Source organism: Lepus europaeus, chromosome 4, assembly GCF_033115175.1.
Source record: "Lepus europaeus isolate LE1 chromosome 4, mLepTim1.pri, whole genome shotgun sequence".
NCBI classification, from domain to species: Eukaryota; Metazoa; Chordata; class Mammalia; order Lagomorpha; family Leporidae; genus Lepus; species Lepus europaeus.
In genome coordinates this window covers 38855910-38871128 of record NC_084830.1, presented here as the reverse complement: position 1 = coordinate 38871128, position 15219 = coordinate 38855910, and the positions used below count along the sequence as shown (strand labels likewise).

Sequence of the window (15219 nt, the reverse complement as noted above, 5' to 3'; positions counted from 1 at the left end):
GGCAGGAGGTGCTTCAAAAAGGAAGGACTTGGGGTGGGCATTTGGCACAGTGGCTAAGATAGCATCTGAGAGGCCAGCGACTCATATTGGAGTGCCTGGGTTTGAGTTCCAGCTCCACTTCTGGTTCCAGCTTCCTGCTAATGTACACGCTGGGAGATAGTAAATGATGGTCAAGTAATCAGTTCCTTGCCACAAATGTGGGACACCCAGATTGAGTTCTCAGCTCCTCGCTCCAATCTGGTCTAGCCCAGGCTGTTATGGGCATTTGGAGAATGAACCAACAGATGGAAGATATCCCTCTCTCTCTCTCTCTTTCAAATAAAAGAAAAAAGAAGAAAATGATATTTATTATTTGACAGGTAGAGTTACAGACAGTGAGAAGGAGATAGAGAGTTTTTCATCCACTGGGTCTTTCCCCAAATGGCCACAATGGCTGGAACTGGGCCGATCTGAAGCCAGGAGCCAGAAGATTCTTCTGGGACTCCCATGTGGGTACAGGGGCCCAAGCACTCGGGCCATCTTCTACTGCTTTCTCAGGCCACAGCAGAGAGCTGGATTGGAAGAGGAGCAGCAGGGACTAGAACCAATGTGTCCATATGGAATGCTGGCGCCGCAGGCAGAGGATTAACCCGTTGTGCCACAGCGCCAGTCCCCAAAAAGAAAATTTTTAAAAATGCAAAAAACCTCACATGTAAAAAGACTGAGAGGAAATTAATGAAGTACTCAAATATTTTGTAAAAATCACCATATCTATATTACTTCCAAAAAAGTATGAAATAAAGTATATCAAATACTATCAAATAATTTTCTTGTTTCTCCAAAGAAATATTTGATTCATTTTTTTTTATTCATTCTAAGTTCTGGAATATGGTTGCATTTAAAATCTGAAAATTCATTTTTTTTCCAGATAAAGTTCCAATCAATGTATAACGTTTGAGCATGAAATTGAACCCCCCGTTTTTAGTAGTACAGAAACAGATCTCGCTGCTGAGTTACCAGCCCACTGCTTCTGGCTCATAGTTGATTCTCCAGGACTCTGATAAATGTTTCCTCCTACCCCAGAGAATGAGTCTGTCGCCAGCCCAAGGCCTCCTTCCATCTGGAAGGCTCATCCCAAAGTTCTGCATCAACAGGTTTTTATCAGTCTTCCCTTGGCTCAGCTGTCCTTGATTCTTGTATCACTTTGAAGCCTTTCACCTTGGACTCTTCAAAGGTGAGAGAGACAGAGAGGGAGAGAGAGAGAGAGAGAGAGAGAGAGAGAGGGAGGGAGGGAGGGAGGGAAAGAGAGAGACATGCTAACCACACGCTGTCATGCAGGAGTTCCTCCTGTGCTCACCCTCCCTTACCAACAGCACCCAGCTCAGGCCTGGGCCTCTTGCCTGGTGCCAGCCACGGAGTCTTCTTTTGTTCCTCTGGATTTCAGTGAAATCACTTCTCCTTTATAGGGTGCACGCTCCACTGGGGTAGGTGTGCAAGTCTGAAACACAACATTGGATTTTTCTCTCCTGTGATTCACTGCCTTCTTGAACTGACAGCTAAGAGCAGCTCCTTTTATGAAGTGTGAGAGCCAAAAAGGAATGTGAATTTTTTTTTAACTTTTATTTAATGAATATAAATTTCCAGTGTATAGCTTATGGATTACAATAGCTTCCCCCTCCCATAACTTCCCTCCCACCCGCAACCCTCCCCTCTCCCGCTCCCTCTCCCCTTCCATTTGCATCAAGATTCATTTTCAATTCTCTTTATATACAGAAGATCAATTTAGTATAAAGATTTCAACAGTTTGCACCCACATAGAAACACAAAGTGAAACATACTGTTTGAGTACTAGTTACAGCATTAAATCACAATGTACAGCACATTAAGGACAGAGATCCCACATGAGGAGCAAGTGCACAGTGGCTCCTGTTGTTGACCCAACAAATTGACACTCTAGTTTATGGTGCCAGTAACCACCCTAGGCTGTCGTCATGAGTTGCCAAGGCTATGGAAGCCTTCCAAGTTTGCCGACTCTGATCATATTTAGACAAGGTCATAAAAGACAGAGTGAGGATAGTAACCAATGATCCTAAGAGTGGCATTTACAAGGTTTGAACAATTATACAGCATTAAGTGGGGAAGAGGACCATCAGTACACCCAGGTTGGGAGTAGAGCCATTGGTGGTAGAGTAGAGGTTATGATTACAAAGGGATGAGGCCCAAGTGCACTAGACAGGGCCTAGAACAAAGGACAGAGTCATTATTAGAGGAGCTAAGAAAGGTGCTGTCTAAGCTACAAGTAATTTTTCTGATTGAGAGGCAAATAGAACCTGATAGAAGGGGCTTGATAATAATCTGGTGGGCTTTAGGCCTTGTAAATTCAGAGGCCCAGGCCTATCTATCTCTTCACATGGGGTATATCCTAAGGGAGGTGTGAACCTCCTAGGGGAAGGCACTCTGTTGACTTTCATTACTTGGCTGGCCTGGGAGGAGAGCTGGCCAGGTAAAGGCAGGGGGCATCTCTAACAAGAAATTTACAGTTCTGCCTGCAATGTTGCTGACCCTACTTGACCATCCCCTCAGCTGCAGTGGTCACTTTGGTGCTTTCAAAAATACTGTGAAGTAAGCAAGTGCCTCTTGTTGGTTGATGAGTTTATAATTTTAAACATGGCGACTTAAAGTCTTTTGTCATCCATAGTTATATATGATGTGCTGCTCATAAAACTAAAGCGTTGTTGGTTCTGTGTTTAGCTGTCCTCCTATAGGTTCCTATGGACTTTTTCCAGCCACTTTTATTGTATTCAATACTTTGGGATGGCTCTGTAAACAGATGAAGCCAATAATGTATTAACAGTACCAACTGAGAGAAAGTATGGTTAACTGAGGTTACTAAAAACAAAAAGCAATTCAAATCAATTGGCAATCTACAAAAAGAGTTAAAGATTTTAAAAACTATTATCAAAATTGCTATATTGGTCTATTATGCTATGTTATATGTGTGTACATATTGTATGTCCACATGGGGAAATTTTATTAAGAGTTTTATTTTAAATGGCTTATAGATAAGATTGTCCATAAATTTAAGCTGCTAAAATTATTCAAAGATACATTTTAATTTGTGTGACCTGAATCTGTGTATCATATGTTTTAAACGTGTTGATAGAAAGAAACTAAAAACATTTTAGATGGTTGTGCTTAAGTTTACTGGCTAAACAAACTACACCATGTTAGATATTTAAGAGGTGTTTTCAAATACATGATTCTTAAAATTTATAGAAAGCATTGGACCTTCTGGTAAATGTTTTCTTAAGTTGTTATCCAATGGTTGAAACGGTTTGCTAAGTATTCATGTAATATTGCTATTGTCAGCAAGCAATCTAGGACTTGCTCCCTCATTTCTCTATTCTAAGCCCAACTTGTTCTTTCATTTCTCTATTCTCTTCAAGGTAGGAAACTAATTCTATTATAAAGGAATCTGTAGGATGCACAATTTAATCTTTAGACCTTATAAAAGAGATGGCTAACATTTTTCTGTAATAGCATAGCCAAAATAAGAACTTAAATAATAATCTCATAGCTAGATTCACTTCGCCATCAGCGAAGTATACAGTAAGTAGAAAAAAAAACCTCCCTTTCAGACCAAAGGGAAAGAAAGTTTTAAAGTGAGAATATAATTTTCCTCATGGGCATTGTCTACCTTAGAAAAACTACTACAGAACATGCCTGTGACTATAGACTTGTAGTTCAGGCCACTGAAGATTAGAGATGGGACTTGGGCACTCCCTTGACTTGCATCCTCTGGTCTGCTTTAACACAAACCAGGAGGAAAAGAAAGCTAGGCATCAGAAGCAATGGGTGGCAGGCCTATTACTGGCTGATCTGTACAGTGATCTGCCCTCAAGCAGACCCAACAGGCCAGTCCACTGCAGTGGCTTTCAATGTCGTAAGCCTGGGCTTCAGCAGAAGTCAGCTTGTGAAGAGCCCTGGCAGCTCTGCCAAGAGTTGGATCACTGGAAATGGACCTGCCCTGGAGTTGAAGGATGCCCAGGTCAGAGCCACAGATCTTATTGGCTCTAAGCTGAAAAGCCCTTCACTCAGCCCAACTTCCAAAGTGACCACTGCAGCTGAGGAATGTGAATTTATCATGCATCCCGACCCCTTTGCTCTTTCGCCAAAATTCCTGGCAACCTTGCGGCCCTGGTTGCCCCCTCTTTGTCACATTCATCTGCATCAGCCAAAGGCCCCGGGGACACATTCACTGGGGTCTCTGCCATACCTCACATCCCTGAGCCCCGTAACCATGTCCTACAACCTTGCCACTGTCCTACTTTTTCTTCCAGTTGCAGTCCAGCTGTGTTCTCAGACTGCTTTGCTGTGTTTCCAGGACTCAGCATTTCGCTTCAGATTGTAGCAGCGTGAGTGGCGGGGGTGTGTGGCGTGTGTCTTTCACTTTCTGGATGGCTTCTGTGTCTCACAGGCCTGCTGCAGAATCTCACCTCTCCAGTGCCCAACTACGCAGTACATCCCTTTGCTGAATTTGGCTACAGTTATCTCCGTGCTCACACAGAGTTCTGAACTTCTGATGCTGTAAACAAGGGAATTCGCCCAATCACGCTGTTTGTAGACACGTGCACGACCACACTGACCAGTCCAGGGGCAGTACACTGCAGTGGTTAAGAACATTGGCTCTGGGCTCAGATCTCCCAGGCAAGTTTCTCCACCCTGTGCTTCAGGCACCTGAGTTGTCAACTGGGGGCAGTAACAGCACCTGCTCTCTAGGCTGGTGCTGAGGACTGATTGTTGAAATGATGAAGGTATAGTGTATAACAAGATCCTAGTAAATAAATATGTACTCGTGTAACTCATACACACACACACACACACATCACTGCAGGTCTCATTGTAACGACCTAAACTAATACACTGCTGTGGTCAACAATGAGGCCTTCGGAGTAAGACAGCTCTAAGCCTGAGTTCTCGCTCTGCTGTCTACTAGCTATGGGAAACTGACAAGTGAATGAATGCTTCCGAGCCCACTTCCTCACCCCTGAAATGCGGAGAGCAACGCCCGCCTCCCAGTGTTTGGGAATTCCAGAGACAAGGCCTTGCTGTGCCTCCTTGGGCAGACACATGCTGAGCACACACAGCCCCAGTAGGCTTGCTCAGCGCAGAGGAGACAACAGAGGACGAGGCAGCGCGGTCCCGACAGCACAGCATGGACACACCAAGCCCCCTGGAAAGGGGAAGACCCCTGCCCTCGCCTTGCCAGGCCTCTGCGCCTTTGAGCACCTGCCAAGACTCCCCTGGGCCTCCTTCCCCTCCATCCCCTCACTCCCCTGTGCTCTTGTCACCCTAGGAACACAGACACCAGGGAATGAGGGCCCAGCCTCCCTCCCTGCCAGCCAACCCCCGGACACTCTGCTCCCCAGCAGCCAACCCACATCTGAATCCTTCCGCTCCCGCAGGCCCCACTCTCTGGCCACACCCTCCCTTCCAGCACCGGGCTAGACTTTCCCAGCCAGACCACAGGGTGCTCCCAGGAAGCCCAGGGTGGCCGTGTGATTTAGGAACCAAGGCAGGGTAAAGGGCACCTAACACAATGAGCAGGGAAACCCAGGGCTGTGCCAAAGAACCAAGGTTTACTCCCACCTTCCTTTGCCCCCCTCTTGCTCATCACTTAAAGGAGCCTGCGTGTGGCTCTCTCTTGGAATTCACGCTCAGCAAAACCAGTGGCCTATTTCAGCTCAGTCACCAGCCTTTTCCACAACCTGGCACCGCTAGAGAAAGTGGCTTAAGAGGGCAGCTAATTGTGTCACCTGCCCCTGTGCCATGTGTCCCCGCTCGGCTCCCATCATGTCTCCCTCCTCCTGCAACTGTTCCTTTGAATCTTTCCTACTTGTGGTTTCCAGGTGTCCCTTTTTGGTCAGTCCTGGACTCCTTCTTGGGAACTGATGGTGGCACCAGTGACTCCAGCAGGGCTGCACAGCCCAGGCCTCCAGCTCCTGCTACAGGGACAAGCTGATCGGTCACTCAGGGAGTCCCTGCCACTGCCCCAGCTGAACGCCCCAAGAGAGTGCATGGCTCAAACCAGGCAAATCAGAATCCTTTCTCGTGCCAGCCCTGCCTTTGCTAGGGCTGGGGTGTGGTGCTCTCCTCTCTGCCTTTTCTAACTCGGCCCCCGTCATCATCGGCCTGGGAGGCTGCCACACCACTGTCTCCCCAGCACACGGAGAGCCACTGTGCTGCTGTTTCTCCAGAACCAGAGTCCAATAGATGTGGGGGCGGAGAGAGTGGGAGGTCCCCACCCAAGCTTTCTCTCCTCTTTTTCTGGTTGGCCTCACATCTCCTTTGTTGCATTTCACGATGGATCTGTTCTCCAGGCTGAGCTTTCTCTTGGCTGGCTGCCTTTCTGGGACAGCTCTCAGGTCCCCCGGTGCATAAAGCCGCTCTCTGACTGCTCAGTCACTGCGCCAGCCGTGCCACCGAGTTGTCTGGGTGGTTACTGCTGTGCTGCTGACCATCTCACATCCAAGCCCTGACCACCGTGTCTAATCCACACGCAGTCTCATTCGTTATCTGTGCTTGAGGTTCTGGGTGGGCAGGGTCTGGTTTCCTTCCAGGACGACCTCAGGACATTAGCCCAAGGGCCATGTCAAAATGAACCACCTGCTTTCAGGGCCTTTTGCTATCCCACACATCATGATTGACAGTCATCTACCAAAGGGAATTCAAGTTCTAACTTGGAATCTTGTAATGTTTTCTTATCCTTAAAAGTTACATAAGCTCTGGAACAGCTGGACTCACATCTCTTCCTCGTTGCACCATCTCATGCCCTTGGCATTGTATGCTATGTATATTTAGAAGCCCAATAGATGCTCACTGTGACAAAATGGAAAAGCAATGACACTCTGTCTGCACAATCTGAAACCATCACTGACACTATTCAGAAGTTCAGGTGCACGTTTGCTTTCTAAATAAACTTAACCTACAATTCTTTTATTGAATTTTTTTTCTTTTCATTTTATTTGACAGGCAGAGTTAGACAGTGAGAGAGAGAGAGAAAGGTCTTCCCTCCATTGGTTCACCCCCTAAATGGCTGCCACAGCCAGCACACTGCGCCTATCTGAAGCCTGGAGCCAGGTACTTCTTCCTGGTCTCCCATGCAGGTGGAGGGGCCCAAGCACTTGGGCCATCTTCTACTGCCTTCCTGGGCCACAGCAGAGAGCTGGACTGGAAGAGGAGCAACCGGGACTAGAACCCGGCGCCCATATGGGATACCGGCTCTGCAGGCGGAGGATTAACCAAGTGAGCTACAGCGCCAGCCCCTTAACCTACAATTCTTTTAGGAAAATTAGTCATATTCTTTCTCTCCAGTGACAATGGTAAATGTGTCTTAGAATTGTGAAGCATGAGCAGACAGAGACCCTAGCATATGGGGGGCCCAATGCGGAACAAATGTAAGTTTCACTAGTGCTCAGGTCAAGAGTAGTTTCTTTTCTTGGTACCCCAGATAAGCACAGTGACTGTACCCTGATTATCCCAGCTAAAAGCACACCTGATTCTTAGAAGGCATTTATGCAGTGGATAAGGCACAGAAAGACCTGCAGAAAACTAGAGTAGGTACAGGCACTTGGCCTAACAGTTAAAACGTTAATTGGGATATCTACATCCCGTATCAGAGTACCTGGGTTCATGTCCTGGTTCTGCTTGTTTTTTTGAAGATGTATTTTTTTATTTGGGAGGCAGAATGACAGGGAGACATGGAGACACACACACACATAGATAGAGAGATCGATAGATCAATAGATAGATAGATAGATAGATAGATTGAATTTCCATGCCTAGTCCACCTTCCAAATGACCTCAAAGAGCCAGGTCTAGGCCAGGCCTGAAGCCAAGAGCTAGGAACTCCATCCAGGTGTCCCGCATGAGTGGCAGGGGCCCAAGCATTTGGTGCATCTTCTGCTACCTTCCCAGGAGCACTAGCAGGGAGGGGGTTGGAAGCGGAGGAGTCAGGATTCAAGCCAGCACTCCAACATAGGATGCAGCGTCACAGATGGTGTTCAACCTGCTGAACCGCAATGCTGATGCTCGGATTCTGCTTCTGATCCAGCTTCCTGTTAATGCACATCCTGGGAGGCAGCAGGTGATGGCTCAAGTTCAGGGGCCCTGCCGCTGACATGGGAGCCTCAGCTTAAGCTCTGAGTTCCCAACACCCCGCTTCAGCCTGGCTCAGTCCCAGAAGTTAGGAGTGTTTGCTGGGTCAACCAGCAGATAGGAGCTCTCTTTCTGTCTATCTCTCATTTGTGTCTCTATCTCTCAAACAAATAAACAAGAATTGAAATGTTCTGTGCTGGACAAAATAAGCCTCTTTCTTTCTCTTTCTCTCGCAAGTCTCCAATTTCTCTGCCAAACGAATAGAATCAAAGTGTTCTGCATTGAACAAAGTGAGCAGGTTTCTTCCCCTGCCATCTAGCAGTCCCTGCTCTCCTCACTGGCCTCCCGCCTCACTGGGCCGCATTCTCAGGCTCATCTGCTGCCTCCTCCTCTCTCCTCTCCTCCCCCTGAGGGTGCTAGGCCCAGAGCTCCGCCTTAAGCCTCTCTAGCACACTCTCCTTTGTGGCCTCAAATTCATGACTTTAAATCTATATATGCTATGACGCCTAATTTTATCTCCCACCTTTGTCTTTCCCAATATCCTGATTTCCTTGTCCATGTGGCTAACTGACCTCAGCAAAGAGAGGCAAAAAGGTGTCTGAAATATAACTAGAGGGGCCAGAGTTGTGGCATAGCAGACAAGACCACTGCCTATGATGCCAACATCCCATATGGGCCCTGTTTCAAGTCCAGCTGCTCCACTTCCAATCCTGCTCCCAGCTGATGGTCTGCAAAAAGCAGCAGAGGACGGCCCATGCATCTGGGCCCCTGCCACTCATGTGGGAGACCCAGTAGAAGCTCCTGACTTCAGGCTGGCCCAGCGCTGACTGTTGTGGCCATTTGGGGAGTGAAGAGTGGTTGGAAGATCTCTGTCTCTCCCTTTCCCTCTATAACTCTGACTTTCCAATAAATAAATAAATCTTTAAAATATATATAACTAGAACTTAAGATCCATGAACCACAGTGGAAACAAGTACAGTTGTATGTCAGTTAAGATCAAGGTTATGTTCTGAGAAATACATTGCGAGGTGAGCTCATCATTGTGCAAACATTAGAGTACATACGTATAAGCTAAGATGTGTACAATGTCGCTAGGCAATATAATCGCATGGGACCATGTGGGCTATGTGACCCATCGTTGTCTGAAACATTGTGATGTGGTATGTGACTGCATGTCAGCTCTGCGAGATCAGAGATGCCCGAGTCCCCAGCACCTAGACGCACACCTAACGCTCAGCAGCTATGTGTTAAATGAAGATTCCTTGACTGGAGGACTTTTTGGAACTTCTTAAATGATACTGGACAATTGAGTCATCTGAGGGTAACTCACTAAAATTATTGGACAACTTTCTTAAGAAGCATCTCAACAGTAGCATCCTAAGGACACTTCTCTAGGAGGCTGATGGGGTTACGGTATGTTTTCCCCCCATTACATGCTGGTCAACACTTGATGATCACACTATGACAGCAATTCCTCCCACCTTGAGGGTCTCACATCCTAACAAAATGGCCCAAGGGCAAAATTATGTGAGCAACTGTTCTAAGTCCTATTCTAAGTATGTTCTAAGTATATTCTAAGTCCTGTTCTAAATATGCCTCAGCTCACAGGACACTGATGCTTTACTTCAGTAGATGAAGAGTTCAATTTGAGTTCATGGCATCTAACAATGTCTGACATTGTGATGAGTTAATAGAAAGGCAAAGTGAGAATAATGTCACATGCTGTACGATGAATCAATTTCATTATAATCATCATTACACTTTCATAATTGCAGAAATGCTGTTTTGGTAGCTGATCGGGGAAAGAAGAGGGAGCAAGTTGATAGAAAATTGAGCTGCATTGTTTGCAGAGAATGGAGGGCTGGAGATGCTAGATTTTCTGAGACCAGCAAGACAATTAGAGAAGAATCCTCAGACCCCAAGGCTGCCCGTGGTGGCTGAGATACTGAAATATCAGTAAAGACAACAGAACATAGAAATAGAGCAGCAAACATTGACCGGACCACAAATGCTTCAAGTGAGCAGTGACTCTCTGAGAATGAAGTCCATTTCCAGCCTGCGGAGTTTACACAGAACTGAGCGATCCCCGACTCTGTGAGCCACTGAAACATGAGCAACCCCTAGGTTCAAGAGAAGTGATGGACAACAGTGAAAATGTGGGCGTTCTGAGAACTTCCTACTATCCTCCTGTGAACACCTCCTGTGATGTGTTTCTCCAGGACAACACAACAAAGTGGGGCCCTCCTATCTCAGGACAGGATCATCTGGGACGTTTGCCAGCCCAAAGGCAAATGAACCGTGTGCTGAAGAGAGACTAGGGGTAGTGATATGCCAAGGCCGGTGGGCGGTGGCTGTGTATGAGAGCAGAGATTCAGCTTTGTGAATAAGGTGTTACAGTGACAGAGGTTAAAGGATTCACTCTGAGGCAGGCACACCTGGGTTTGAGTTCCAACTTAGTAACTGTGACGTCTGGATTGGAGTCTCAATTTCTTCATCTACAAACTAGGAATAGCACTATTTACCTCTGTAAGAATTAAGCTGTTCTTAGCATATAATTGGTGTTCAATACATATTGACTGGACGATTGTTGAATGCTTAGATAAAGTGCACACAGAGTATTTAGAATGTGTCCCTAGTGCAGTGATGTGCTGGCAAATAGGAACAGCCAGATGTACCCTCCCTTTTCCTCGCCTCTGTTCAAACCCTAATTGATATCCCTTGCCTAATACTCCCGCTGGGTCAGGCCGCAGCTGCAGAGGTGACACCCCTGAACACGGAGTTGAGCAGAGACGCACAGAAGTGCCTTTTGTGAGCTCAAAGGAGCCAGCTGTGGCATACAACTGAGTGTCACCTTTTATTATTACCAGCAAACAAACTGAGGAAATTGGGGCTCTATGGCAGTTGATGACATGTCTCAAATTAATTTCTCTGCGCTACCACCTTGAGAAAGACATTGATATACTTATTTGAGAGATGGAAAATACCCATTGCAAGGACAAGATCCACTCTGCACTCAGTTGTATCTTATCTTCAAGGCAAATTATGCTGATCATGTCAAAGATTCTACCCAACATAAAAGCTCTGGCAGCAGGATTCTGAAACCAAACGGTACTCCATGATGCTACTCCTGTTTCTTTATAAAATGCAACATGATCCTTACTTTCCAGAAAAGGTTAGGATTGCTTATTACTGGAAAAAGAAAAAAAAAAGAGATGACTTAAAGAATAACTTAAAGGATGTCCATTTTTTCAATTTTTGGTGGAAATTATAATACTGTACACACACAAAAATTACATAAATGTAATCTATTCGAATTAAAGAGCTATGTGTATTTTTTAGCAAGGAATTAACCATATGGAATTTTGCTCTTTCAGCATTTTCTTGAACATCTAAGTTGCTATTACCTTTTCCCCCTTCTATTTCTTTCCTTTTCCCCAACGTTCTTCCTTAAGAGATGTTTTATACAAAATTGAATAAGATTTTTGTATTACATCTATCAAATAAAGTGTGATATCTCATCATCTGATTTAAAATCTTTTCCTTAAGGATCAGCTGTCTAAATTTTTAAATAAATTAATTACAAACTCCTCAAAAATGTCTAATGGGATAAAAATGTCTTTTCTTTCCTTTGAAATTCCTCACATCATCCAATCATCGTGATAGCTGCAGTAGCTGATAAATTTTATTATGTGATAAAATCATGGACAAGATTGAAGCTCACAGATAATCCAACTATTTGGGATGGGGCAGAGGGTGATCTTTTGGGTAAATTTTTTTTTTGACAGGCAGAATGGACAATGAGAGAGAGAGAGAGAGACAGAGAGAAAGGTCTTCCTTTTTGCCGTTGGTTCACCCTCCAATGGCCGCCGCGGTAGGCGCGCTGTGTCCGGCGCACCACACTGATCCGATGGCAGGAGCCAGGTGCTTCTCCTGGTCTCCCATGGGGTGCAGGGCCCAAGGACTTGGGCCATCCTCCACTGCACTCCCTGGCCTCAGCAGGGAAGAGGGGGCCTGGAAGAGGGGCAACCGGGACAGGACCGGTGCCCCAACCGGGACTAGAACCCAGTGCCGCAAGGCGGAGGATTAGCCTATTGAGCCGTGGTCTGGCTTTTGGGTAAATTTTTTAAATGTCTTTCTATGTAAATCAGAAACTATAGCCTTTGGTCTCCTGTTGGCAATTTATTAACTTAAAGTGCCTGCCATGTAGCAAATGCCATCATGGAAAGAATAAAATGCTGTCCTGAATGAACTACACTCCAGCAGGGACAAGTGAAGTTGGGGAGTGCCAACGTGACTCTGTGATCTGTGCTTTGAGAATCCAGAATGCGTACTGATTCATTTTCTGGGAAGATAATGGATAAGCAGGAAAACCATTGTTGGCCATTCTTAATGCCTTAAACTCTTATTCCCACTCATAGAGGAATGTAAGTGTTTAAAATGACAACCAATGCAAGAGCTCTGATCACCTCATGTGAATTGAAAGTCCAGAGTACCTGTCAACTCCTTTTCTTGAGTGTGATATTTTTATTTTATTCTTTTTATTTTATCTATTTTATTCTATAGATTATCTTTGCTTAATGGGTTGGAAACATTTCTAGATAATTCCCATACCTCATTTCATTTTCCTCATTTTATTTGATTTTTTGATCACTTTTTAAAAATAAGCATTTTCATGATTTAGGTGTCATGACCATTTTCCTCTCTTGTCTCTACAGAGATCTCATGGTACAAAGAGATCAGAAAGACTTTATCACACATTTTGGCTGTTATGTTTACTTACTGCTTGACCCAGGGTTAGTTACTTAACTTTGTTGAGACTCAGCTTTCTATTCGGTAAAATGGGAGTGACAATATCTACCACAAGGCTGGTGAGGAGTACATAAAATAATGAGTATAGATCGCCTAATACAGTCCCTGGAAGATAGTAAGTGCTCACGCTGATATACAATAACAATGCTAACTGTTACTTGTTGTTATTTCAAAAGTAATACTGTGCTAGAGTGCCTAAAAAGTTGATATTAAAAGAAAATACTAAGGAACTAGATTGATTCTCAAAATTGATAGTCAACTCATAAAATATTAAGTTGAAATTAATTCTGACAATAAAATACAATGTAATTTGAAAAGGATAATGGATGAAATGAGTCAGTTGGTGAACTCTGCTGTCCCCCAAGTTTTCCCTATAGGAGAAAGACAAAGGCAAAGCCACTCATTTAAATATTATTTGCCCCAAATAGAGTGAATGCTGGCAAGGTTGTGGAGAAAAGGAAATGCTGTTACACTGTTGATAGAAATGCAAATTAGTATAGTCTTATGGAAAACAGCATGGTGATTCCTCAGCTAAAAATAGATCCAGCTATCCCACTTATGGGACTATATCCAAAGGAAATGAAGTCAGCGTATGAAAGAGAAATGCACACTCCACGTTTATTGCAGCAGTATTCATAATGGCTAAGATAAGGAATCCACCTAGATACCCATCAGTGGATGTCTGGATGAAGAATGTGCAGTATTTATACATAATGTTACTGGGCCACAGTAAAGAATGGAATCCTGACATCTGCAACAAAATGGATGGAATGGGAGATCCTTGTGCTAAGTAAAAAAAGTCAGGCAAAAAAAGACAAATATCATGTTTTCTCTTATTATATGTGGAAGTTTATATATATAATAAAAAGTTTAGATACAATATTATTTAGTATATAAAATCTTATCATCACTGAATTATACTCTTACAAAATAATATACCCTTATTTGTTCATTTTATGGTCTTTGCCATGAATTCCATGTTATGTGCTTTAAAAAACAGTATGTATGTGTGTGCATATATACATAAATATAATTTTTACATGAGAAATGAATATGACAAAATATTAAAATTTGTTAATGCTGTGTGCTCATTGAATTCTTTGTACTTTTATATATTTTGTGAAATATTTTATAATAAAAAGACAAAAACAGTACAGTTTGCCAAGTGTTCCATATTGGTCTAGCACCCCTGCAGGTGAATAACTGGATCTGATTACCCAGGGTAGCTTGGCCTTGGGCCTACCATAAGCATCACATTATCTGTCCCTGAGTTGTACTGAGTCTACTGTGAGACCTGAGCCTGAATCAAGGTGTAACTATTCTAAATTAGGCCTCCATCTTGTAACTTGGGCCTGACCAGGCCCTGAACCCTAAGCCAGGAGTAAATAAATGAGCTCACCTTGCAATAAACTCTCCTAGCAACAGCCGATTAACAGATAACAGAGAAATACCTAGAGTCCCTGGTGTCTTCTCAGGGCAGACAAGGTGATTGATAGCTACCTGAGACCCTGCAGTTTGGCAGGTACACCCCAGCAGCTCGGACCCTATGCTTCGGCCAATCAGTTCAAAAGGCATCAACCCCAAAGCCATCCAACCACCTTTAGTGGGTCCGTTCCCACCACTGGATGCACTAATCAATTCTAGGAGATGTCCTTTGAACTTTCCTCGGGATGAGATGATTTGCTAAATGGTACCATGATGTATAGAATGTCTCTGAAAACCCTAAAAACCCTGTTAACTGAAGGGTCGGGGCTTTCAATTCAGACCCGCTGCATCAGTGTTGATTGAGAGACCAAGCTGGACCTGTAATAAAACTCTCGTGTGCAGTATCGGCTCCTTGGTGGTCTTTGGGGATGACTGAACTGGGCATTGCACTACCTTGTAGCAATTCATAAACTCACCCTCTGTTCGTCCATCTATTACTACTATGCCTCTAATTCAGATTAGTTTTTTTAAGGAAATATTTATTTACTTGAAAGTCAGAGAGATAGAGAGATCTTCTATCTGCTACTTCACTTCCCAGATGGCCAAAACAGCCAGTGCTGGACCAGGCCACAGCCATGCCAGGAGCCAGGAACTTCATCTGGGTCCCCCGTGTAGGTGGCAAGGGCACAAACACTTGGGCCATCTTCTGCTGCTTTCCCAAGGACATCAGCAGGAAGCTGGATCAGAAGTGGAGCAGCTGGGACTTGAACTGGAGCACATATGGGATGCTGGTGTTGGAGATGGCAGCTTTGCCATCTACACTACAACGCTGATCCCAAATGTAATTCT

General features: G+C 44.6%; 1 protein-coding gene across 3 annotated transcripts in view; it reads right to left on the bottom strand.

The window, feature by feature from the left end:
* Positions 1–15219, bottom strand: part of DPYS (dihydropyrimidinase) — a 108389-nt gene that overhangs the window by 21769 nt on the left and 71401 nt on the right. Inside the window, exon 9 of one of the 3 annotated variants that reach the window (XM_062188123.1) lies at positions 1347–1477. The exons of 1 other annotated variant lie outside the window; for it this stretch is intronic. In XM_062188123.1, the coding sequence (XP_062044107.1) occupies positions 1361–1477 (117 nt within the window). In that variant the 3' untranslated portion in view covers positions 1347–1360. The remainder of the gene's footprint in view (positions 1–1346; positions 1478–15219) is intronic. One more of the 3 variants, XM_062188124.1, reaches the window with a different exon arrangement.